The sequence below is a fragment of the Furipterus horrens genome, unplaced genomic scaffold, assembly GCF_987537825.1.
Source record: "Furipterus horrens unplaced genomic scaffold, mFurHor1.1.pri manual_scaffold_4, whole genome shotgun sequence".
Taxonomy (NCBI): Eukaryota; Metazoa; Chordata; class Mammalia; order Chiroptera; family Furipteridae; genus Furipterus; species Furipterus horrens.
In genome coordinates this window covers 90891601-90918561 of record NW_028327174.1, presented here as the reverse complement: position 1 = coordinate 90918561, position 26961 = coordinate 90891601, and the positions used below count along the sequence as shown (strand labels likewise).

General features: G+C 39.3%; 1 protein-coding gene across 2 annotated transcripts in view; it reads right to left on the bottom strand.

Moving 5' to 3' along the window:
• The window catches only part of FLT1 (fms related receptor tyrosine kinase 1), a 194360-nt gene that overhangs the window by 131946 nt on the left and 35453 nt on the right, over positions 1-26961 (bottom strand). For both annotated transcript variants that reach the window (XM_090273753.1, XM_090273754.1), the window contains exons 4-10: positions 12003-12127; positions 8293-8455; positions 8049-8185; positions 5338-5512; positions 4252-4369; positions 2034-2203; positions 1468-1627 (exon numbers count right to left, since the gene is read on the bottom strand). In XM_090273753.1, the coding sequence (XP_090129879.1) occupies positions 1468-1627; positions 2034-2203; positions 4252-4369; positions 5338-5512; positions 8049-8185; positions 8293-8455; positions 12003-12127 (1048 nt within the window). The remainder of the gene's footprint in view (positions 1-1467; positions 1628-2033; positions 2204-4251; positions 4370-5337; positions 5513-8048; positions 8186-8292; positions 8456-12002; positions 12128-26961) is intronic.

Sequence of the window (26961 nt, the reverse complement as noted above, 5' to 3'; positions counted from 1 at the left end):
CTCACAGGCTTGACAGATATGCTTAAGTATGGCAAACACAGAAGAGAAGAAGCGAAGGCTACGCTAAATGAAATCAAGAAAAATCCACACAAAACCAATGGTGAAGGGAAGGAAACCATGGTTCATATCAATAATTTGGAACATAAGGAAGAAAAAAACGTCAACCAGTACAGAATGAGGACACAAGAACTGAAAAACATGATGAGGCATAGGAACTTCTGGGACAGCTTTAAACATGCCAACATCAAAATCATAGGGGTGCCAGAAGGAAAAGAGGAAGAGCAAGAACTTGAAAGCTTATGTGAAAAAAATAGTGAAGGAATACTTCCCAAATTTCGTGAAGGAAATAGACATACAAGTCCAGGAAGCACAGGGAGTCCAAAACAAGCTAGATTCAAAGAGGACCACACCAAGACACATTATAATTAAAATGCCAAAGGTGAAAAATAGAAAGGGAATCTTAAAAGCAGCAAGAGAAAAGAAGAGAGTTACCTACAAAAGAGTGCCTATAAGACTCTCAGCTGATTTCTCAAAAGAAACTTTGCAGGCAAGAAGGGACTGGCAAGAAGTATTCAATGTGATGAAAAGCAAGGAACTACAACCAAGATTACTCTATCCAGCAAAGCTATCATTTAGAATGGAAAGGCAGATAAAGTGCTTCCCAGACAAAGTAAAGCTAAAGGAGTTCATCATCACCCAACCCTTATTATATGAAATGTTAAAGGGACTTATTTAAGAAAAAGAAAATCAAAACTATGAACATTAAAATGACAACAAACTCACAACTATCAACAACTGAATCTAAAAAATAAAAATAAAATGCAATTAAGCAAACCAGAATAGGACCAGAATCATAGGTATAGGGATCATTTTGAGGGATATCAGCTGTGAGGGGGAAGGGGTAGAAATGGGGAAATGGTGCAGGGACTAAGAAGCATAATTAGTTGGTACAAAATAGACAGGGGGAAGTTAAGAGTAATATAGGAAAGGGTGAAGCCAAAGAATTTACATGCACGACACATGGACATGAACTAAGGGGGCTGGGATTGCTGGAGGGAAGAGGGGTACTGGGAAGAGGGAGCAAATGGGGAAAAATGGGATTACTGTAACAACATAATCAATAAAATATACTTAAAAAAGAAAAGATGAGAAAGGAGGTCAATGGTAGAGCCAAAGTCTGGGGGTGCTCAACTGGAAAATAAAGAGACTGGTGTTCAGACTGAGTTCTAAATAATGGCTCACAGGGTGACCTTATTTCTGTTCCTGTGCTCTTAAAACTTTCAGCTTGAGAGGAAAATTAGAAATGGGTAAGGAAGAAGAACAGATATTGCCTACTTTTTTTTCCCAAGGCAGGCAAAGTCTTTGACCCCAACACTGTACAGCCCATCTGCAAACTCCCATCACTGTTCAGTAAAGAATCTTGAGTCCAGGTGACAAAAGTTAGTCAAGAAACTAACATGTCCCTACCTTGCTTTTGAATGATTATCGTTACAGGGATGCCAGAACCACTTGATTGTAGGTTGAGGGATACCGTAAATGGTACAAGTCAGGATTTGTCTGCTGCCCAGTGGGTAGAGAATTGGTTCTGGAAATGATGACACAGCCTTCTCGTAAATCTGGGGTTTCACTGGAAAGAAGATGAAGAACAGGACAGAAGTCAAGAGCTGTTCTAATGACTTGCTCCTGGGCCACAACAGTAAGTACCACATCATCACTGGTTTTGATGTTAGGGAAACAAGCACATGAACAAAAATACAAATAAACCCTCACACCTGTCATTACAACAATTTTTTAAAAAGCAGAAGTGTCTTGAGAACAGTAAAAAATTGATCCCATAATAGGTATGATTATAATGATAAAAAGCCATATTACTTATAGAAGATAACAAGCAGACATGAAATAGCATAAGTAGTTTTTAAAATAATTATTTACAAATTTGTTTGCTTTGATACTGTTATACTGATTTTGATGTACACATTTTCATTATTTTGACCCATACCGGAATCAGGAGAAAGTCTGAACAGTAAACCTACCGTTTACAAGCAGAGTGGCCGTGAGGTTTTTAACCACATTTGACTGCTTTATGCTCAGCAAGATTGTGTAATTCCCTGCATCTTCAGCAGCTACATCTTTAATAATTAACGAATAGCCATGAAACAAATAGCGAGCAGACTTCTCCGTCACAGGAAACCCGTCTTTTAGCCTGTGGTTAAATGCATGATCAGTAAGTCATTTCACAATGCCTCTCAGATATCACTTTAACACTGTCATTTACATTGGTGAACTCAAATGTATGCGTTTCAAGTCTTTGATCCTCAGCATTCATTAAAAACACTTAGACACTAACTTTTTAGTAAAGCCAAGTGTGATGGTCAGACTGGGGTATGCTTTATATTTCTTGGCAAAGAGGAAGAAGTAAGCTGGAGGAAGACAGAGAGGTGATGGTCCAATGTACCCTTATGGGTTCTGGTCGCCACTGTGACTTAAGCAGTAACCCAGAAGCACTGGCTGATTCCCACCGAGATGTTTTCCAGAGTTTTCCATGAGGCTCCACCAGCAATACAAGTGCCATTGTAAGTCAGATCAACTAGATCACTTCTCCAGATAAAAATAAAAATAGACTCTCCTATTGTGACCTCATGTGGAGTTCTTATTAGCTATATAAATGGCCACAGCAGTTGTCCCTTTCAAAAACTAGAGTGAAATCAAGATTATCAAGATTTTTCCCCTGAGGAGGAACAGTTAAGGCACAAACCTCACAAACAAAGGGTATAAACTTAAAAAACATGTTAAACTTTAAATGTAGAAGTGATGCCCAGATATCATGCAGCTGCTTACAGTACTGAGAATCAGGAGGCCGCGCGCTGGGCCTGCCACAGCCACTGCACGCTGCACACCTGACTTGTCCATGTGAGCCTCGGCTTCTCCAAGTTTTCTACAGTTTCTCAAAGACCTCTTCTAACCTTAAAATTGTATAATTTCATTAAACTGCACAGTTCTTGAATGAGCAATTTCTACTCTGTTAGGAGTTTACTGTGTTCTATATAAACATATATAACATCGAAAGTGGTATTACTTCCTATCCATGCATGTATTACACAGTCCTGCAAACAAATTCCCGTTACTGATGTGTCTCAGTTCCAAAGCATTAAATGACAAGTCAGTATTTTTGAGAATGGATTTGTTTTTGTTTTGTTTTAGTAACTGGAGAAATTAGCACTGTTTAATGGATGGGAATACTCTCAGACTTGGAAAGAAGGAATGTACCTCCTGGAGAGATTAAATTCCTATTAATGAATAGTGTACACTAAGAGGAAATTCACTATTAAACTTCCTAGATATCATGAAATCCCCTGAAAATCTCTCTTCTACTGCAACAGCATGAAGGGGCATAGCGCAAATTAAAATTTCTCTTTAATTACCTATTAACTATTTGAGGAAACTGAAAGCAAACACAATGCCCATATGACAATGAAAGCAAAGTAAGCTCTGGTTGAGGAGATTCTAAAATGGCACCACTACTATATTGTATGGGTTGTTTTCCTAAGCAGCTTTGTAGTAAACTCTTCGTTGAAAACATAATAGTTAGAACCAAAGATACTGGCATTCAAAAGTGCTTTAAAAATGACTGCAGATTATAAACGGATTACATTGTTTCACATCAGGTGTTGTGCAAGCATAAAAAAACTGCTTAAGGAGTTTCTGAACATGTAAACTTTGAGCCAAAGAAAACATAATTAGTTCAAGTAGGTGCATTTGTCCACCTCTGCACCTGAATTAAGTCTTGTCTCTATTAATGTTTGTTTAATTTTAAAACAAGATTGGAACTTTCATCCCAGCTATATATAAAAGAATTACTTTCAGATAATAAAAGAATTATTATCCTCGTTACAAGGGCCACTTCTTCAGGGTTAATAGAGCATGTTATTTATTCAAGAGGTTTCCTAGTCATTGCCCAACATGTTCCATTCAGAGGATGTTGACATCATAGGAAGGTTTAGAGATGCAGAAATTTAGTCAGAGTGAATGACCGACAAAACTGCAATGAGCGCTCAAAAAACCCTACAGCTGACACAGTGTTGCGTCTCCCTGCAGCCCTTCCTGCTTCCTCCATTCCCAGCCCAGACTCAAAACCGTTCTTGGCTCTCCACTGTTATTTGATTATTTTTAGAAATCCAAGCCAGTGAGCTCCTGCATCTTTAGACTTACAAAGCTTATCGTGAACTGATAGGAAAATAATTTTGATCCTACCATGCCACTTCCGGTGAGGGAAATGCCTTCACTTTCATCGACAGCCGGTAAGACTTCTTGCCAGCTACAGTTTCAAGCACCTGCTGTTTTCGATGACTCACAGTGATGAATGCTTCATCTTTGAAAGGAGAAGTGATCAATATATTAAAACAAAAACAAAAAACCCAACTCACTCTAACATTAAAGGAGAGTGCAACCAATGAAAAAATAAACAGCTGAATTATCAATGAGCCCAAATAGTGATGAATGAGTAAAATAATTTAAAAGTATCCTAACTGGTGAAAAACTTTCAAATCAAATGGTTGCAAGTCCCAGAGGCATAAAAGCAGTGTTGAGCCAACAGAAAGTGGAACACCTTAAGTGTCTATATCACAATAACAAAAAAGTAGAAAGATACTTTTAACAACCGCCCCCCAAGGCCAAATGAGTATGATGAGAGAAAATTGCTCCAGGCACCCTAAAACAACTAATCTGATATAAAAATCAACTGGAGAATGTCAAAAGAGTATCAAAGACATTGACAGAATTGTTCCCTGGTTTTTGCTCCTCACCCTGTTTTCTTTTTCAATAGTGAGAAGGAGTAAGTAAGGTTTTTAAGGGTTCTAAAGAGGGTTAAGTATTTTCTTAACAGAATTTGCCTTTTGGAATTAAGCAACAATACTAGGATTTCATGAGAGTAAGAGCAGTGATAAAAGAGCATCAGTTCTAAATAATGTATCACAGCATATTTTTATTTCTCTAAATCATAGTAATACCTTAGCAAGTTTCCCTTGAAAATAAGGGTAAAAATAATCCTATTTTTCCATTTTGTTTTATAAGGAACACTAAATAAAGGATTTCATATAGATTTTAATATGACCTGAGTTATTATTAACCACAATAAATTTGTAAGGAAGAGATTCTCTATTCGGTTCAGAAGTATTAAATTTAAAGAGCACTTAATGTGATTTGCTTTTTGGCAGGGGGTGGAAGGGGACAACATCGCCTTCATTTGTAACAGTGTTCCCCTTGGCCAGAAGAAAATATACTTGTTTTTGAATCCCCCGAAGACAATAATGACTAGAAAACAGAGCTTGAGTTGCTTACCATATACACGCACTGAGGTGTTAACAGATTTGAAGGCTGGGCCACTCTTCACATGACAGGTGTAAAGGCCTTTGTCTTTGCTCTGCACTTTGTTAATAATAAGAACACTGTAGAATATATTGGCATGGGAATTGCCTTGGTCAAATCGTTGCCTTATAGAGGCACTCTTATTTTTCTAGAAAAAAAATGTATAATAAATGTAGAAGTAGTCATTGTTCACACTTAAAGTGATAACATTTCTTGGATTATTACTGAGATCAACATTTGATGCGAGAAGCAAACCCATCTGGAGCAAGAGGTTTAGAAATTACGTCCCTGTCTGGATATTTCAAATGTGCGCTGCGGTGGCATTTTTTGAACACTTCCTCTTTTTCAGATGGACTTTCACATATATTTTCTCAATCATTTCTCACCACTACCCAGTCAGATTGGCAGGATTTTTGTTCTTTTACAGATAGACACTGAAGTGTCAGACACTGGCCAAAGTAGGCAAGAACTAGTCTTTGGAGTAGACATCTAGAGTCCTTCCTCCAGCACACACACTTCTCTAAACAGTAACATGTTCTCTAGGCACAGACCTCACGCACAAATGCAGGCAGCAATAATCTTTAGCATCTGGCTTAATGATGGTATTTCTCTTAATAAATCAGCATGTGAGTTTTCTTCTGCTTCCTTACTTGAATTGAAGGAAAAAGTAAGTCCTGGCCACACCTGCTAAGGTATAACACTCCCAGCTTCATTATTTCCCCATTTGAGCCATGCTTGCTAATTTCTGCTAAATCACACTAACAGGATCTGGGGCCATGCAAAGCCATTGCCAAGGTTAGCTACCACTTGGGGGGTGCTGCCTTATGTTCGTGTCAGAGAAGACCTGGAGCAGGCCTCGTGTCTGCCCTGTAAGCTGGCCACAGTGACCGCTCCTGATTTTGAGACGGTGAGGTCGCATTGCTTTTTCCTTTCATTGTTCCTCCTCCTTCTTCTCCTTCTTCTTCTTCTTCTCCTTCTTTTTTTCGGCATTACCTTTTATAGCACATAACATGTTATTTCCTTCTCTCAATTCTTCCTCATGCAGGGGCATGGAAAAAGACTTTGGAAATTGTCCAGAACTGATCTTTGGGTCTTAAACATTTCTCCACTACACCCCGTTTAATAACTTCTACTCATCTGTCCTATTATTGCCTTGTTGGAACAGATACACATTTTGGCCACTTTCTTCCTTTGCAGCAGTAACCAGGGAGGAAATGTCAATCTCCACCATCAAAAATCAGACACTCAGTCCCATAAAATAACAGAGTGAGGGACTTTCTGCAACTTCAGCTAGAGAGGTATTACTCCCCCTTCTCCCTTTGAGAATGCTTTCCTTTCCAAGTTTGAGTAACACTGATATCATTTCTGCCTTGGAGAACAACTGATCCTGTGTTTTAGAACTGAGTTGTCCAGTGCTGTCGCCACCAGGCACATGTGGCTATTTAAGTTAAAAGTAAACAAAGTTAAAAATTCACTTCCTCAGTCACACTAGCCACATTCCAGTGCTCATTAGCTGAATGTGGCTAGTGGTTACTGTATTGATGGCAGCAATCTAGACTATCTCCATCACAGAAAGTTCTATTGGACAGTGCCCTGTTAGAAGGTTATTGGTTTTCAGTAGATGTATTACCATACTCTTACTGAGAGTAGCAACACTAACAGGATGAAAGTTTCTTCCCTCTCGGCATTTATTGAGTATATTTAATTGACTGAGAATATTTGATTTCTATCAAAACCCAGAAAATATTGCCACAAGTTGTAGTATTTCTATCTAAATGAAACAATACCACTTTCTAGAAAATACTTTGACTAATGAGTCCTTAATGTGTCCCTACAGGGCACTCGTTACACCTTTTCATTGCCAAGTTATTCAATTTTAATGGCAAGAAATGCTGATGAAAAACAATAGCTTGGGGCTGATGCATTAAACTTTTGTACATAATTTAATTGTAAGTGAACTTGGTGATTGGGCAATTTGAACAACAGAACAGATGACCATACTTGGGATGTGCCACATAAATCATACTGACACACAAGAAATGGGGCTGGAGCTACTGTCAAACATTTCCGAACAGTTTATCACAGGTCCCCCATCTATGCATTTTTAAAATAATTATTGTTTGCAAGGATGTTTAATTTGTATAAGGGAACCCAGTTCAGTCCTCATTCTTATTTTTTCTGAAGGACAGAACTGCTCCTTTGTCACTTAATAAATGACACACTGGATGTCTGGGTTGTATTATCTTTTGCAAACATGCACCAGTCAGGTGTCCAACTGTCTGCCAGTATCTCAAATTAATGTGCTGACAACAACTTTTTGTTGTTGCTGTTACAAAAGGTAGTCCCTGCCGGGATTAGTGATAAATTTCTCTCTTCTAAATCCTAGAGAATGGTTTACAAGGATGAAACAATCCCCTTTTCCACCCAGAATAATTCAATAGAAATACTAGTCTATACACTTCAAAATGAAACCTCTGGACATCAAAAGACCATATCTATGCATATCAGACTCATGAAATGCTAAGCAAGGAAAGCATCCAAACCAAACCGTAAGCTTCTTTACTCACTCAAACTGCCAAAGAAGTCAGAACATTCTGATTTTTCCCACTGCAACAACACAGTGGCACTTCACTACTAAATACAAATACTATCTTATAGAAGAAATAGAAAACTTGGTCACTCACTTTACCAGGGTAACTCCAGGTCATTTGAACTCTTGTATTCAAGGCAGTGGTGGCAGTACAGTTGAGGGTAAGAGCGTGGCCTCTAAGTAACTTGACGGGGCTTGGTGTGCTCATTTGGACATCAAAGATTACATTGGCTACAAGCATAAGAAATAGTTTTTTTTTTTTTAAATCAAGATTTCATTAAGCAGATTAAATCCTTGAGCATTTTGTTTTATGTTCACACCTTTGGAATATCACTTACTTCGTCGATATGTGAGATAGTTTGTCTTGTACAAATGTCCGCTGACTGTTGTTTCACAGGTCAGAAGCCCTATTTCTTTGTATGTTGCATTTGAAATTATAAAGCCCTTTCTACTGTCCCAGATTATTCTCTTTCCATCAGGGATCAGAGTATCAAATGGAAACTGAAAAGCAAGAAACATACTTTAACAAAATTATATTAACACTGTGGCAATTAGTTTCACTAGTAGTTTGTGAAAACATAATTTTCATCTAGAATAAAAATAGCACAGGGAAAAAAATCTAATTTGTTATGAGTGGCTCTTTAGTTTCCTTTGCATGTAGCAAGGTACACATTATGATAAATCAGAGTAATTATGATAACGGATTATCAGCCTTAACAACAATCTGCCCCCACCTAGGATGGACCTAGTCATCACATGAGGCTTTTAGTGGGACCCTGTGTCTTTTTGGCCTCTGGAAACCTTTATAATAAACTGGTCTGATGGCCTGATACTAAATAGAGAAATCAATTAGTATTTTTTCCCAAGGGGCTGCCAGGTTATCCTCATGAATGTCTTTATCTGGAGCTGTTAATGCACTGTTACTTGTCCTCCTATTTTGCATGATTCACACACAAAAAGATGACAGTCTTAAAAGAATTAGAAATCATTCCAGATCCTCCAAGAGTCAGAGTATTCTCTGGGTTGATTCTGAGAAGGCTGAGGACACCAACCACCTCTGGAGGGGAAACCCCCTCACTGAAGCTGAGGCTGCCAACAGTGAAGACAACTGCCAACAGATGCGGAGGCCAGAGGCGTTGGAATGGATGGAGTGCTGCTCTCCAACTCTCCGAAGTATTGCCAAGCACAAGTGAGTCCAAACAGAAGAAGAGAATCCAGGATCTGACTCTCCCCTTATGTCTTCTTCTAGACCCCAAGGACTTCATTTTTGATGACTACAATATAAACTGGCCACCCTGAGAATGGACATTATAAAGGGTCATTGCTGCACAGAGCAGCCCAGCCAAATACCCCAGATGCCAGCTTGCCAGCCCAGTTCAGAGGCAGTACCTACCCACTGACTGCCACTAGTGTTTGTTCCAGCTTGGAAGAGTAAAAAAAGAATCAGATTACCTTACCAGCAGAGATCACAAAGGAAAGGTCAAGCCACATGACGAAGTTTAAAATCTTTTCTATCTTTTTTAAAAAGGTACACCTTACATCACTTTATCCATTTATCATTTGTTTATACTGCTTGTTGAAGAAGCTAATTTGGCTGGCATTTGTGGTCCTGGGGCCAAATTTCTATTCCAAAAGTCACCAGTGCCTCTCTGCCAGTGACTATGTGTAAATGGATATGTGACTGTGTTATCTAAGTATTACCCAAGTTGGAATGAATTATATCCTGTTTACGTAAAACTGAAAGAGCCTGAAGGGTGTACTTCATGTTTTAGAAAATCAGGATTCTACCTGAAAAGTTAGGAATGCTTTGCATTCAGTGGGGAAAAATAACTTTCTCTGCTAACTTAGTGCAACCTATTAAGGGGAAAACCTCAGAAAAATTTAAGTCAGGGATTGAAATCACAGTGCTTTAAAAATATGTGAGAACAAGCATGTGCTGAACCTGAAGGACAGGTGTGCTGACAGACTTCCTCAGCACAGCTTAGAAACAGTAAGATTTCCTCCAGAGTGTTTTTATCTTATTCTAATCTATCCATTACTGTTCTGAGTAGGATTTCATTGACAAGTAGCTTTATTTCTGGCTGACAGGAGCTCAGACAGTGAAAGGCTACATAGCTCGCCAGCTGGGGCAGTGGCCGCCTGCGCCACAAACAGGTGGGTGGTGGGCACCTTGGAAGAAGTGCCAACAGGGAGGGCCTGTCTTGCAGCTGACAATGGCTCCAGAGCAGCAGGCATTGGAAAAGAAGAGGGACAGGCTGGCAAATGGGAAGACAAGGCTCAATAATAGAAATGGAAGGGACAGGCCTTTTATTAATATCAAATCAACATACATATGTAATAGGTTAGAGAATTTTCAATATATATTGCGCCACGCCAGAATCCCTGTTACAACTTGGTGCTCTCACATTCTTTCTCTCTCTGTTATAGATTTAAAAAATTTTTTTTACATGTGGGAATTTGGGAATGTTCCTTGCAACAGATCCGCATTAGGGGCAAAAAAGCAAGGGGTGTGTCTAAAACAGAGAGGTTTCATATCCCCATGGTTTGTTTCATATCAATCATATAGCAATTCACATATTAGACTAAGAGAAGCAACGCCATGTTATTGAATACATGACTTGATAATAACCAAGTGTGAGTATTAAACTGCTAGATTAAGTAATAAAAGCACTGACCCTTGATTAGGGCTTACTTTGCACCAGGCACTGTTCTAAGTGCTCTCCACAGGCCACCTCGCTCAGCCTTCCTAACAACCGTGGGAGCTGGGCACTGCTGCAATTGCTCCCATCTCCAAAACGAGGAAAAGGACGGAACTTGTCAGTTGGTCCAGCAGGTAAGTGCCGGGTGGTGAGAAGCCACGCAGGGAGGCCTGGGCCTCTGCCCGCAACCACACTGGGCTTCCTCCGGTGCAAACTGGGCAATTACAGGAGGGTGGTGGGAGCACCGCAGGAGCAGTCAGGATAGGGGCCCTTCCTCCCCGAGCCTCAGGTTTTTCTTCCACTAGTGGAGTTAGACTTCTCTGCTGTTTCCACTCTGACATACAAGGGTTTTCTATTTCCTGGCAATGCACACAGATGGAATAGAAGCCCAAACCTGTCTCGAATGGACTGTATGCAGGGCTTAAGTTAACATCGTAAGAGAGTGAATGCAAAGGAAGAAGACAGGGAGACACCCCCATCACAGTTCAGTATTTAGGGTCCATAGGTGTTACTGAAAGTCATGGTAAACTTCTCCTACTGACCACCACCACCGAGGCTGCCACGCCGCCGCCGCCGCCGCCACTGCCACCGCTGTCATACATGTCCCATCCCGAGTAGCTGCTGTGTGGTGGGACAGCCTTCACTTTGCCTCTGAAAGCTCTAAGCTCTCAGAATTCAGCAGTTTTTCACTTTAGGAGCTTTTATCCAATTCTTAGTCTCAGGGTACTCCTAAACTCCAACTGCTGATGAATTAGTGGGACTGTCACAGTTTAGCTTTTGCTTTTACTAAATTCTACCCTAAAGCTTTTCCTTCTCCTCATGCACCATTTACAACATAATAGGAAGAAAAACTTCATTTATAATATTCTTTCCCCCTTTTCCCCCATAAAAGGCTAAGTTTGGATGCCCAGCAGGAGATAAACATTTTGTTACCAGGAACTTTCCGACACCACCAAAGGTGGGAGCTCTGAAGAATCATCGGCCTGACAGTTCTGTCTTTAGCAGAAATCTGATTAAGCACTCTGCCAGGTAATTAATTTGGGTAAACAACAGAATTGCTTTTTCTCACACCTGCAGATACTTGGATATGTGGCAAATACAAAAATTTTCATTATTTTAGTTCTTCTATTATTCACATAGATTTATGCTTAAGACATTATCATTTAATTCATTTAAATACATACACGGGTATAACTTCTAGCAGTTATGCTTTATAATAAAGGATGTTATTAAAAGCCCACTGAGGAGCCCAAATGTAAGAAAATTATTCCACAGATATAAAATATCAAAAAATTCATTATGCTGATTTGCAGTAAAAATATTCTGAGAATAGCATCATTCAACTTTACCTTTTTTAAAGTAACAGTGATGTTAGGTGATGTAACCCGGCAGGGAATGACGAGCTCCCTTCCTTCAGTCATATATATCATTTTAGGTATTTCACTGTGCGTCTCTAAGAAAGGTCTACCTGTATCTGAATGAGAAGAAAATGGAGAAATATATGCATATGTAAGTGATTATTCTGCAAACATCTAGAGCCTGTAGCTGGTGAGGCAATATGGGCACTGCCATGGTACATCATCCCCCTAATGTAACCTGTAAATTCACATCTTTGTCCCTGAAGCTGGCACTCTGTGGTTCTGCCCAGAAAAAAAAAAATCCTTCTCTAATAAACCAAATTGCTTATTCAGGTCTTGGCCTTAGAGTGCCCTGACAGTCTAGTATGCAATTGCGATATGAGGAGAAAGGAGGTTGTTTAGATCACTATGAGGAAAAGCCATAAAAATGCAAGTGAGAGAAAAAGGACACTATTCTGCATAAACTTCTCACCACAACTATGTTAAGTGCCTCAGGAAGCCCCTCCAGGGCCTTTGTAAGAAGTCAAAGGAAGGCGCAATGATCAGAAGTCTTTGGAGCACAGATGACACAGATAGAGGTAACGGGAAGGTGTCAAGTTGAAAAGGGGATTAGCATTTGAATGACCAAAGCATGACTTAAAGGTTTTCTAAACCTTTCCCTGCAAACTAATAATGAATTTGCAGGTCTGAGTTACTTAGGGGGTGGGGAGAGGCTGGTAAGCAGTGGGGAATACTGCATTTATTCCATATATGTAGTAGGTCTTTTTCTTTCGTAAACATCACTTCTCTACTAACAGAAAATATGAGCAAGTGTATGCAAAGATGTCAGGAAAAGCCTTTAAATGGTCACCAAGATACCATCCTTTAAAGGATGCATTTGGCCGGCTTCAGAGGCCATTAGGAGCCAAGCCACCTGTTTAGCTTCCTTGTAGTTCCTCTGGGGGACAAGGATGAGCATCAGATCCTATCAGAAACATTGTCGCATATACCATGACCTTGCCCTTGGTAATCCATTGACAGCGCTCTCTCAGGTGTTACTGTGTTACCATCTTCTCCCTTTGGTTTCAGCCTGAGATACCCAGATGGAAAGAAGTCCTATGTTAACTCTCTCCATCTGGACCTGAAAGAACCAATTAGACCCTCACTTGCTAGCTGGAGTGGAAGAATGAACATTCTGGATGCTGAGTGGAGAATGAATTGGAGAAACAAGAACCGTGAGTAGACAATGGCTGCCTACACTCAGCGGTAGCTCAAGAGATTGTTATCGGTTGACCTGCATGCGTTGCCTCTCAAAATGATATGTTCAAGTCCTAACCCCCAGGATATGACCTCTTTTTGGGACAAATAGGGTTATTGCCAATGTAATGATTTCAGTTAGGTAACGTGGGCCCCTGGTCCAATATGACTGGTGCCCTAATAAGAAGTTTGCTGTTTGAAGACAGACATGCAGGGGAGAATGCCATGTGGAGCTTGAGGTCCAGAGACACCAAGTACAGCCAGAACCCACCAGAAGTTCTGAAGAGGCAGGAAGGATGCTCTCCTTCATGTTGCAGGGGAACATGGCCCTGCTGGCACCTTATTTTCAGATCTCTAGTTCCTAGAATGTGAAACAATGAATTCCTGTAGTTTTAAGCCAAAAAGAAAAAAAAAAGTGCCATTGTTGACACTGTTGTAGCCTGCCGAGGGTAGGATGGTTCGAAACACACTAGAGAAGGCCCTCGAGAGACCCTTTCACCAGCCCATCTCGTCTGCCCCTAGATGCCTAAATCACTCCTACTTGTCCTCTGGGAAACCTCGCAGGCCAGCCCCTTCCTTATATTCTCTCTGCCCCAGCCCCACTTGGGGGCTATCATGACATCCCCAGCATTTCCCCATCACAACACACTGGCACAACTGGCAGTTAGTTCACTTCTGTGGCTACACATTGGATAATGAATTCCTAGAGCTGAGGAAATGGAGAAAAAAACTGCCCAATGTGTATTAAATGAATGAATGAATCAGCCAATAAATTAATGAAGGGCTGTCCAAAGCCATGGCTTTACAGATGAGAAAACAGAGGTGTAAACAGATGAAATGAGGTGTGAGCAGAGCCAGACCTAGAGGCCAGTTTCTCCTTCAGCAGGAATCTCCAGACTTCTCTTGAGGGAGGGCTCCCTCGCAGGAAGGGCTACAGGTGGTGACTGTTTTTCAGAGATGGGGCTGACTTTCACACGTTCAGGGGAAAGTATATGGCATGTCCTACTATCTAGAGCTCAAGGAATTCCGAGAAGAGGACGATCACCAGGAGGCAGGGCTGGACTGCAGCTTTGGGACAGGGCCATTCAGAGGCAGGCAGTCAGAGGGAGGCAACAGACACACACTTTACAACCTGGCGTGAACCCTGGCTCAGCCCCGTACTAGTTGTGAGACCTCAGCAAATCATTCCACCCTCTGTGCCTCGCTCATAAAATCTTCTTCAAAGGGTTATAATGAGGCTTACGTGAGTTAATATATGCAAAGTGCTTAGCATGGTGCCTGGCAGATAATTAGTGCTATATATGTGTTACCTGTTTCTTTTTTTCTTACTATTATGAGAAATTTGAACTATGGACAGAGGGGGTTAGAATATATGAAAATCACAAATTATACTCATGATCTTAACTATTAAAAGTATAAATATATATTCATATAATGGCACAAAAAAACAAAATGTATACACTAAAATGTTAATGATTATCTTTGGCTTCCTGGGTTATTTTCTCACTTATCTTCTTCTCTATTTGTCGTATTTTTTAGAAATTGTGTATTATTTTATAAAGCATTTTTAATTATTAAATTTAAGTTTCAAATTATAAAGCACCATCCATTTTTACATGAGGAACATTATAAAATTTGTATTTGATTTACTTTAGTTTTGTCATAATAGAATGAGACATTCAAGTGTCAGGGTTAACAGATACATGCCTGTTAGGAAAGCTTAATGTGTGTAGTAGCATATGCAGAGAGGAAAAGTTAATTATACAGGAACAAAGATTCATTATCAACACAAAATTCCTCCCCTAAATAAAGTTGCTTCGCTAGACATTTGGGCAGACACTATTGGGATTTGATCATTCCTTTTCTTCCTCCTGGGAGTCTGTATTTTTGTCTCCTTTGTTAGTCTCAAGGTAAACACAAACATTAGGAAATGCCTTAATTCATGTTACGAAACTGTAAATCATTCCCATTTAATTTACTGCCTCCTTAAGCAACCAGTTTTCAACGAGGACACTGGCAAGAAATAGTAAACATCAGTGTAGTCATTTCTAGGCTAATGAATGCCAATCCCATTGTGACTTGGGATTTCCTCTTTCCCTTCACCACTTTGGATCCCCCAAACTCTTCAATTTTATTACAGCTCTTGGCCTTTAAGAACCAATACCAGTTTCAGCACTGGGCCCACTGCAATTCTGTTCAAAGATGTCAGAACTCCAACAAGCTGTGTACATCCTAACATAATTCAAAGCACAGCATTCGTATCACACTTAAAATGGCATTATAAATTGTTTGCGAATGAACTCATGTCTATAGACACACATATATACACAATCATAAACAATATTCTCTGGGCTTATTAATAGTGTATTTCCTCTGCAGTTTGCTTCAAGGAAGGGCTAAGAATGAACTTGCCTGACGTATTAGAATACAAACATTTTTTGTTTTGCAGGGCCATAGAAACAGAAGGGGTCACAGTTCCATTAATATCAACAGAAAAACGACTTTTTACATCCATAGGACACATTTGTCTTTGTCACAAAATTAAAAATGACTACCAAACCCAGCCACTACTGCAGAGTGGTTTCTGACAGCAGATTGGCTAGTTGTTGAAAGAGTGAAGAACAGCTTCCCCAAAGACTGCCATTGCCCCAGCGGTGCAGACACCCTGTCACCAGGAACTCATGCCAATACGGAGCTAGGTAGAGGCCATGCCGCCCTCCCCTCTCTGAACTCTTGGAGCTTAAATCAGGGACAGGACGCTGGCACAGAATATGAGGTTTTCTCATTCAACAGGAGCATCTGGGCCTCAAAACAAGTAAAAAGATCCAACAGGGACCCTCGCTCAGAATGACACTACATCTATTTTGGGGGGGGTGTTTTTCTTTCTTCTTTTTGAAATCTATAATCACTGTGGCACACCAGGGCATACAGACAGAGCCCCAATGTGCCATCCTCACTTTACTCAGTTTTCCACTGGCATCACCTGGCAGTTTTTAACTGGGCTCAGAGCAAGTGATAATCCAAAGAACTCAGGGACCTTTTCTGACCTGAGGGGTTCAAGAGTAAATATCGTTTCCTAGCACTTGTTTATTCCTATGATTTTTATTAACATTTCCTGATTTCCCTTTAATTTCATTTTCCTTACCTTTAAGTTATTGTCATGAAGACTCCTAGTTATTTTAAAAGAGGATGCGATTTAAACTTATTGAGGATGAAGTGAAGAAGACAAGGAACTAATTCAACCCCATGAACAGGGTTCTATCTAGACACAGAGTTTTCACATCACGGAGGTCCTTGTGTTGTGGACCACACCCAGTGTCCAAGGAGAGTGTGTTGACTGGTGAAGTATTTCATTTGAAATATGAGCCAAAAAGGAGGAAAAGAGGCAATTTCTTCACTGACTTACCCTGTCCATCAAAACCTTTGAGAACTCAAAACAGAGCTTTGGAGCACACACAAGAAAGCTGAAGTAGGTATATTAATATTAGATAAGGTAAACTTTAAAAGTAGAAATGTTACTAGATGTAAAGAGGGACATTTAATAATAATAATAGGATCAATCTACCAGGAAGATATAATTATAAACATATATGCAGCTAACAACAGAGCACCAAAATACATGAAACAAAACTGACAGAAATAAGGAAAGAAATAGACAGTTTAACAATAATAGAAGATTTGAGTATCTTACTTTCAAAAATGTATAGGACAACTATACAGAAGACCAAAATGGAAGTAGAGGACTTGAACAACACTAATAACCACCTAGACCTAACTGACATCTATAGAATGCTCCACCCATCACAGCAGGATATACAGTCTTCAAATGTGCACACGGAACATTCTCTAGGATAAACTATATGCTAGGCTGTTAACAAACCTCAATAAATATAAAGGGATAGAAATAGTACAAAATATGTTCTCCAACTACAGTGAAATAAAATTAGAAATCAATAACAGAAAGAAACTTGGGAAACCACAATATGTGGAAATTAAACAACATATTCCTAAATAACTAATGAATCAAAAAAGAAATCAAAAGGGAAATTAAAATACTTTGAGATGAATGAAAATGAAGACAGAACACTCCAAAACTTATGGGATAGAGCTAAAACAATGCTTAGAGGGGAACTTATAGCTGTATACCTAGATTGATAGATGAGAAAGATCTCAATCAGTATCCTAATCTTTCACCCTAGAACTCTATGTAAAGCCCTGGCTGGTGTGGCTCAGTGGGTTGGGTGTCATCCACAAACTGAAGGGTTGCCAGTTTGATTCCTGGTCAGGGCACATGCCTGGGTTGCTGGCCAGGTTCCTGGTTGCGGGTGTGCGAGAAGCAACCGATCAATGTCTCTTTTGCACATCGATGTTTTTCTTGCTCTCTTCCTCCCCTACCCTCTCTCTAAAAATAAATAAATAAATAATTTTAAAAATTCTATGTAAAGAACAACAAATTAAAACTAAAAAAAACAGAAGGGAGAAAATAAAAGGTAAGAGTGAAAATTAACGAAATAGAGAACAGAAAAACAATAGAGAAAAATCCATGAAACCAAAAGCTAGTTCTTTAAAAAGACAGACACAATTGACAAACCTGTAGCCAGGCAACACAAGGTAAAAAGAAATGAAACAGACATCGCTACTAACATTATCAAAATAAAAAATAATATAAAGGAGTATTCTAATTGTATACCTTCAGATTAGATAACAAGTGAAACAGGCACGTTTATAGAGAGACATAACATTAACTCAACAAGAAACAGACAACCCAACTAGACCTGTAAGTAAAAAGACTGAATTAGTAATTAAACAGCCCACCAAGAAAAGCCCAGGCTTACATGCAAGTGAATTCTATCAAACAAACTAATACCAATTCTTCACAAACTTTTCTAAAAAATAGAAAGGAAGGGAAAACTTCCCAATTCTTTCTGAGGTCATTATTACCCTGAGACCCAAAGGAAACTATAGATCAATATCTTTTATGAATGTGGATGCAAAAAACTCAACAAAATACTAGCAACCTGAATATATAAAAATAAGGATATGCCACAACCAAGTGGAATTTGTTCCAGGAATGCAACAATTGGTTTATCACCCCAAAATTAACCAATGTCACTAATATGCCATGTCAACAGAATAAAAACAAAACACCACATGATTATTTTATTGGATGCAGAAGTGTTTGATAACATTAAAACACCTTTCATGATTAAAAACAAAAAACCACTCAACAAACCAGGAGTAAAAGAGAACATCCTCAATCTGATAAAGGGCATCTACAGTTAACATCATACCTAATGGTAAAATACTAGATACTTTCCCCTAAAATTAGGAACAAGATAAGATTGTCCACTCTTGCCACTTCTATTCAACATTGTACTAGAGGTTCAATAACTATTATAAATGACATTGTGATAAATATTTTAGCAGTGCAGTTAAGCAAGAAAAAGAAATAAAAGGAATCCAGATTTGAAATAATAAATAAAATTTTCTCTATTTTCAGATGACACAATCTTGCATATAGAAAATCCTAAGGAATCCACTAAGAAACTATTAGAACTACTAACTTAGTTCAGCAAAATTGCAGGATCCAAGATCAATGTACAAAATTGAATTCTATTTCTATATATTTGTAATGAATAATCTGAAAATAAAATTAAGAGAACAATTCCATTTACAACAGCATCAAAAAGGATAAAATATTTAGGAATACACTTAACAAAAGAAGTGTAAAAATTATAATTTGAAAACTAAAAAAAAAAAGCTGTATAAAGAAACTAAAGATATAAATAAATGAAAAAAAAAAAGTTCACAGATTGAAAGACTTTCTGATGTTAAGATGATCTATAAATTCCATGCAACTTGATCTATAAATTTTATGCCATTCTTACCAGAATCCCAGCTGACTTTTTTGTAGAAACTGACAAGCTGATTCTAAAATTCGGAATTGCAAGGAGCCAGAATAGCTAAAACAATCTTGAAATAGGAAAACATAGTCGGAGGGCTTACATTTCTCAATGTCAAAAGTTACTACTAAAACCAGAAACAACAATGATTAATTAAGACAGTGTGGTATTGGCATAAGGACAGACATAATCAAACTATGAGTTCAGAAATAAGCCCATGAGTCTATGGTCAACTGACTTTCAATAAGGGTGCCAAGACCATTCAATGGGGAAAGAATAGTCTTTTCAAGAAATTGTGTTGGAGCAACACCACAAAACAATGGAGTTGGACTTCTGCATCACACACCAGTATTAACTCAAAACAGATCAAAGACTTCTAAGTGCTAAAACTGTAAAACTCTTAAAAGACACCAAAAAAGTAAATCTTCAGTTCTCAGATTTGGCATTAGATTCTTGTATATGATACAAGCAAAAGAAAAAAATAGGTCAGTTAGACTTCATCAACATTTAAAACTTTTGTTCTTTGAAAAATGTTAAGAAAATGAAAACTCACAGAATGGAAGAAAATGTTTGCAAATTATATATCTGGTAAGGGACTTGTATCTAGAATATACAAAATATATTTATATATAGAATATATTTAAAGATATACACATTGTATGTGTATATAGTGTATCTATAATATATATTGCATATACCAATATATTTATAATACGATTATATGAAATTTATTAATATTTAATAGATGATACTGCTTCACACTCATCAGGATGGCTAGAACAAAAAAAGACACAATAACAAGTGTTGATGAGAATGTGCAGGAATCAGAACCGTCATACATTGCTGGTTTGTATAAAATGGTGCAGCCACTTTTGAAAGAGTCTGGTAGTTCTCCAAATGTATAAGCAGATGACCTAGCAATTCGTTTCCTAGGTATTTACCCAAGAGGATGAAAACTTATGGCATGATCATCCATAATAGTCAAAAGTTGGAAACTACTTGAATGTTCATGTACTGATAAATAGATAGCTGAACTGTAGATCCACAATGGAATATTATTCAGCCATAAAAAATGAACTACTCATCATGTATAACATAGATGAATCTCAAAACATTATGCTGAATGAAAGAAGCTAACACATATTTATATATCTTATTATTTTATTGACATGAAAAAATCCAGAACAGGCCAATCTATAAGGACAGAAAGTAGATTGGTGGTGGCTTTGGCTGGGAGCTATGCAGTGGGTGAGGGTACAGGTGATAGCTAAAGGGTAAGGGCACTTGGAGATAATGAAATGTTCTAAGACTGACTGTGGTGATGGTTGCATATGTATGTCAATATGCTACAAACAATTATACTGTACACTTCAAGTAAATTGTATGGTTTGTGAATTATATCTCAGAAATCTTATATTGAAGAAAACAGAACTTTAGGCTCTTTCTTAGAAGTGGTGACCCACTGTTTTCTGAGCTGCAGTATTTCCTGGAGACCATCAGTGCAGACTCCTTACCGTATAGGTCTTTGCAACCTTCCTCTCCCACTCCCCTCTGCATCTGGGTGGGCCACTCATAAAAAATGGAATCTTCCTCTGTGACTAAGTCATCCTTATTGCAAATATGTCCTTCAGTTCCCCTTGGCAGCCCCAGGTCAGCAGAGAATATAATGAAGTATCTGTCTTCATTTAAATGGGAAGTTACTTGACTGATGTGTCTGAGTATTACAGTCCACACCGAGTATACAATTAAGTATTTCCTAGTGAGTTATCATGATTATACAAATGAATATCATAACACTTCAGCTGTAATTTATCACTAACCCTAAAAATGCAGGCACTGTCCCCATGAGTAGTGAATTACTATCATGATTCAAAAATGAATAATCATATTACAGCTGATGGCTTCTGCCCTCTGGACAGATAGCTTACACAATATTTCTATTAGAGCAAGGTAAACAGAGAAAGCTCATTATGTTTCAAACTCAAGATGCCATCCTAAACTTAAAAAAGATTTTTTTTAAATGTATTATTTGTGTGGTCTAAAATAAGGAATTCCTCCTTCTAAAAAAGTTGTTTCCTGCCTACCTACCTATCTTCAAAAGAAAAACATGTAGTTTTACCTCATCTCACTTGAAGGCCCATTGGGATACTTATAACAGCAGATGGGATAGCAAGGGAAAAGGACCAGAGTTAGAAAGGAGAGAAGAGAACAGAGACAATGGGCCACCCTCTCCCTTTCTTCTGGTGTCTTCCACTCCTTGAAATGTGTGTGGCTAGCAGCAGGTGACCAGGTGATCAATCATTTCAACCCAGTGTCCAGGGTAGGCTGGATACATGGCATATAGTCAACTGATGTTTACGGAAGAAGATATCAGATGAGGCAAAAAAAATTAAAAAGGTGAAATTAAGACATATCATGCACCCAGCACTGAGCCTAAAGCACAGTCCACTAACTCAAAGTCCTTACAGTCTAGCCGCGTGGCTAACACACGTACCTCCCACACATGTTGACAAGAGGAAGAAGTAATGCCCTGGCTGGTGTGGCTGAGTGGATTGAGTGCCTGCCTGCAAATCGAAAGGTTGTGGGTTTGATTCCCAGTTGGGGCACATGCCTGGGTTGTGGGCCAGGTCCTCAGTTGGGGTGTATGCGAGAGGCAATCAATTTTTTTCCCTTCCTCTTTCTCCCTTTTTTCCCCTCTCTCTAAAAATAAATGAAGTCTTTTAAAAATAAAGAAGTACTAAGTTCTGCCTTGAAGGAGAAGAGGGACAGCATTCTTACAAACTTACAGCTAAGCTCTGAAGAAGTTAGTTGAAGATCTAAATGACAGTAGAGTGCTGGGTAGACAGTAAGCTTGACTAGGCTAGAAGATCAGGGGAGGCAAAGAAGGTCTCAGATTTTCCATGCTTCCTAGAACTTTTTTCCATGGGTATTCACATAAATCTGCTCCCTGGATTTCTGTGTTCACCAAGTGAATGACCTCAATTATATCCATCTTGATTAAGTAAAGCATCTTAAAGGAAAAAGAAAAAGAAAAAGACAGGAAGGATGGTAGGAAGAAGGAGAGGGAGGAAGAGATGGATGGAAGGAAGGAAGGAAGGAAAGAAAGGAGGGAAGGCGGATGGAAATGAAAGAGAAAGGAAAGGAAAAAGCAAGGAACTCTGGTGATAAACTACTATAACTTTGTCCTTCTACTGCCAAGGTTTTTGGCCATGTCCCAAGTCCTATTATTCCCAGTTCTACCTCTGAATCATGAAATTGTTAAGGGATTTTAAGATACGTAACACTGCAGTACACTATTGCAGAAGAGGAAACTGAGGCCCAGAGAGGCGGAGAGACCTTTCTATAAGCACAGGAATGATTTTAATGGCTCAGCCAAAACTGAATTCTGGTTCCCTGATCCTAGACCATTTCTCTCTCCACCGCACCAAAATCCGGTCTAATCCCCCTTAGATTTGTGAGTGACAACTTCATCTTCAAATATCCACACCAAAGGGAGAACTCGCAGCACAAAGACATGGTGAATATGGGCTCTTCTGACAGAACTTAGAAATATGAAACAATAGACCGATAAGTAATTCTCATTATTAAAATCAAGCTTGAGTCACTGGGCCCTCTGCTTAGGTCTCTAGCTATAAGGTGCTGGGGACTCCTGGGGAGGGGGGTGTCTCTGAAAACAGTTGAGAACCAAGAGCACTCAAACCAGAGAAATGCCCATTTTATGGGTACTAGAGATAAAATGACTTCCAAGAGTGTGGGGGCTTGGTCAGACTCCTCTCCAGCCAGGACACAGGTTCTCTTTGAAAGCAGCCTCCACGCTTTTCATCAGGAGAACATTTTCTCCCAAGTGTGCAGTGGGGAGGTGGAGCCAGGGTTCTGCTGAGGTCAGGATGTGTGGCACTGATGCCCTGTGCCACCATGGGACTCTGACTGGGGCTCAACCTTCCTGTCTAGAACATGCTACGGGAACTTTCCTACTTTTGAACATTCACTAAAATGTTCACATGGGTGTAGCACAATGCCATTCCTCTGGAGGCCCAGCAAGGAAGGCAAACAAGTGGAGCAGAGGACGCCAGGCAGTAAGAGTGGTGGCCATTGAGAATGTGGGGGCCGTGACAAAGGGGCAATCCCTGCATGCTGCAGCCAGTTGTTGCCAAGTGGGAATTTGGGCCAATGTGACTAGAGTTTCCAGACGTTAAGACAATTGTTAAATACTGGCAGCCAGAAGCACTATGCCTGCCAACCAAAACGTATATTAGCTGAATCTGGCCCAAACACTTTCAGTTTGTAGCCATGCACCGTGCCCCACCTCCCCCAACTCTATTTTATTCTGCACACAAAGCTCAGATGGAGTTGCGCTGGAAGTCCAGGCAAGGCTATGTTGGAAAGAACAAAAGCTTTGGAGTCAACCTGGGTTCAAAGTTTGACTTGCTAATTTACAAGCACACAACCTCGAACACAGTATGGAATTTTTCCAACTTTTCTGTAAAAGAAGACTGATAATAGAATTCATCCCATTGGGTTGTTGGAATAAAATTAGATGATATATGTAATGAACCTGAGCCAGGCATTAATAAATGATAGTGACACACACAGGCTCACATCGAATCTCAACAGTGGAAGGGCCTGACCTTGCCCAATCGCACCAAGTGTGCACCTGTCCTGCGCTGGCCTACCTACACACAAGGAACTCGCCATCTCCCAGGACAGTTCATTCCACTGTTGGGCAGCTTTACACATTAGAAAGCGTTTCCTATGTCAAGCTGAAATCTGCCTGTCTTGACTTCTTTCATTCTTAGATAGTAGGTCTGCCATCTGAGACTACAAAGATGGGGCTTAACCTCTTTCTCACCTAAGAAAAATTTGAAGACCATCACAGTCGTGTTTCCTATTTTCCCACTCAATTCTTTCCTATTTTAGATTCAACATTTCATTTTCTTCCATTCTTCCTTGCCAATGAAAATAATAAATCATCAAATTATTTTATGATCACAAGCCCTTGAGGCAGGTACCCATTTTACAGATGATGAAAATGAAGTTGAGAGGGGTTAATTTGCTTGGAACTCCTGTTTCCAGTGCCCCTCTTGAAGTGTGAGTTGTACAGTGAGACTGGCACCCCCCCCTCACAGAACACTATATATAATGCAGTCCAAGACTGTATTCACTGTCTTGGTAAATGTATAGTCTACTAAAACCTGAAACTGTCCTTATAAGGGCGGTCTCAGCCACAGCTTCCCCATTACAGTGACAGTAAACATTAACACACTGCATACTGCAGGCCAAACACTGAAACTAAGGGTTTTACATATAAAACTCCTGACTATGAGAGGAAGCTAAGGCAAGTACTTCATTGCCTTCTCTACCATGTACTAGTTATATGACCTATATGTACTAGTTATATGACTAGTTCTACAGGCAAGTTACTTAGCTGTTGCGCAAAAAGGAGATGAAAATGATAATATTACTTCAAAGAGTTGTTGTGAAAATGAAACCATTAACAAATGCAAAGTGCTTAGAACAATGTCCAGCCCAGAGCAAGATCTGGGTGTTAACCGTTATTCTTAGGAAGAAATTTGCACCAACACCTCACACATTTCAGAACAGGGATTTGAACTCAATTTGAACCCCAGATCACGTTGTTTTGAGTATAGCTTATTAATTGATATTTGATGAAGGAAGGAAGGGAGGAGTGTTTCTGCCTTAGTCGTCACTGATTTTGAATAGCACAATGAGTGTGCCAAGAGGACTGCCAAGGCAACCCAGCAAAAGTGCATCAGACGGCAAAACAACGAACATTTTAAATAGTAAAGGAAAACATATGAGTATCTGAACTGTAAGGACCATGAGGACGGAAACAAACCACCTGCTCCTCTACCCACAGGCCAGGCACTTGTTTATCATTGTTAAAGAAAGTTATAAAATGTCGGAAACAGAAAGCCTTTTCAGCTCAAGGGGATTTTTCCTGAAAAAGTCCCTTGTTCATTTAAAAAGATTACTTGAAGATTTTAAAAATTCCTTTAAGACATAACATTTTGATATATTATTTTTCACACTTTTTGCTTGCAGGGGATATGAGAGGATATGATCAATTTTATTGCCTTTAGACTTCACTGCCATCTTGAGATTTTGTAATTCTATTGCAATCATTAACTTTTCAAAGTCTAAGGTTTTATCCAAATGGCTCATTCAAGACTATGCTCATTCTGATTATTTTTGAGTATTTGTGTAGTTGTACTCAATGCCTGGTTATATACAATTGGATTTTTGCTAGCAAAACTTAGAATGTGGATGCAGGGAAATGGCATGCCAAAATTCTCCGGGATGGAGCCTAGCAAGTGTCAGGAAATGCTCTCTCTTGGAGGAATGGCCTGGATGTTTGGCAGGTACCTTCAAGTGCTAAGGATGAAATTCCTAGGAACATGCTAGGTGAACACAAGATCAGGGACAGGGGCTAAGGAAAGAAGATGCAACATTCCCAACTGCCAACAAAGCCACCAACACAAGTGGCTTCTGTCCCAATCACCTGTGAGTGTTTTCTATAGTCAAAGTCCCTGGTGTCTAATGACAAAAATGTTTCTAGAAGGGAAATGTGAAGTGGCAGGGTTTAAAGATATCAAGAATGTCTTCCATCAAACTTTCATGTGTCTGGAAAGGAGAATGGATAAGAGTTAAGTTACTTTTGTCTAAACTCTAGCCATGTGGTCCTAATCAGCTGTCCTCCAGTGATGGATAGAATGGATAATCTCCTTCATGCTTCAGCTCTAGAGGGAACACAGAGCCAGGTTGTACAGCCGTCTGCGATCCCAGTCAACAGTGCTGTCAGTGTATATTCTAAATCCTAGAAATATTTGTTTCCCCTTTTACACAACTGCATCAAAATAAAAGACATTCCAACAAAACCTGACCTTGCGCTAGATTTTTGATGAAGCTGTAGGCAAAGACAGGCCAGAAAATTCCTAGGAATTCTTACAAAGATCATCTTAAGTAGAATTCTGCAAACACAAGTCAGCCTTGGACTGCTGCCATTTTAGGAAACCCACCTGGATTTCAGACGTGTCTCAGTCCAGAGGCTGAGTCCAAACTTCCCACCTTTGTGCACCCCAATGTGTTCATCTGCTTCCTGAGCAAATAATCAGGCAATGATGTGAGAAGAAAAACATGATCACCCAGCCTATCTGCATTCACTGTTTCCGGTGGTGCAAGGTGACTGCTAAGTTTTCTCCTCAACAGCTATGGGCTCAGGTGGTTACTAGGGTAGGAATCTTAGACAATCCCTGAGACCAGAACTTTGGAAACCCATTCTTACTGAAAGATTCATGCCAGATTAAACACAAGTTATAAAAAATCAGTGGAAGGAGTCAGGCATTAGAGACAGCGGTGATGTGAGTAAGGAAGGTGTGGGGAGCTCTGTGGACGGGCAGAGAAAGGGTAAATGAGCACATTGTGAAAACTGACCTTTAAATCTGGAGAAGGGAGGGTGAGGGGAAGTAGGAGAGGGTAAAGGGGGATAAATAGTGATGAAAGGAGACTTGATTTGGGGTGGTGAACACACAATGCAATGCACAGGTGATGTATTATAGAATTATACAACTGAGACCTATATAGTTTTATTAACCAATGTCACTCCAAAAAATTCAACTAAAAAAAAGAGTAAGTTTAAAAATAAAAAATAAGTAAATAAAATAAACAAGCAATAGTAGATTATGTCATACATTTGCTAAGAAATCCAGGCCAAAAGAACTCAGTCAATTTTGATGAGTAGAACCAATACTTTCTTTTTAAAGTTTCCCTCACAAAAGTATGACTGTGATTCC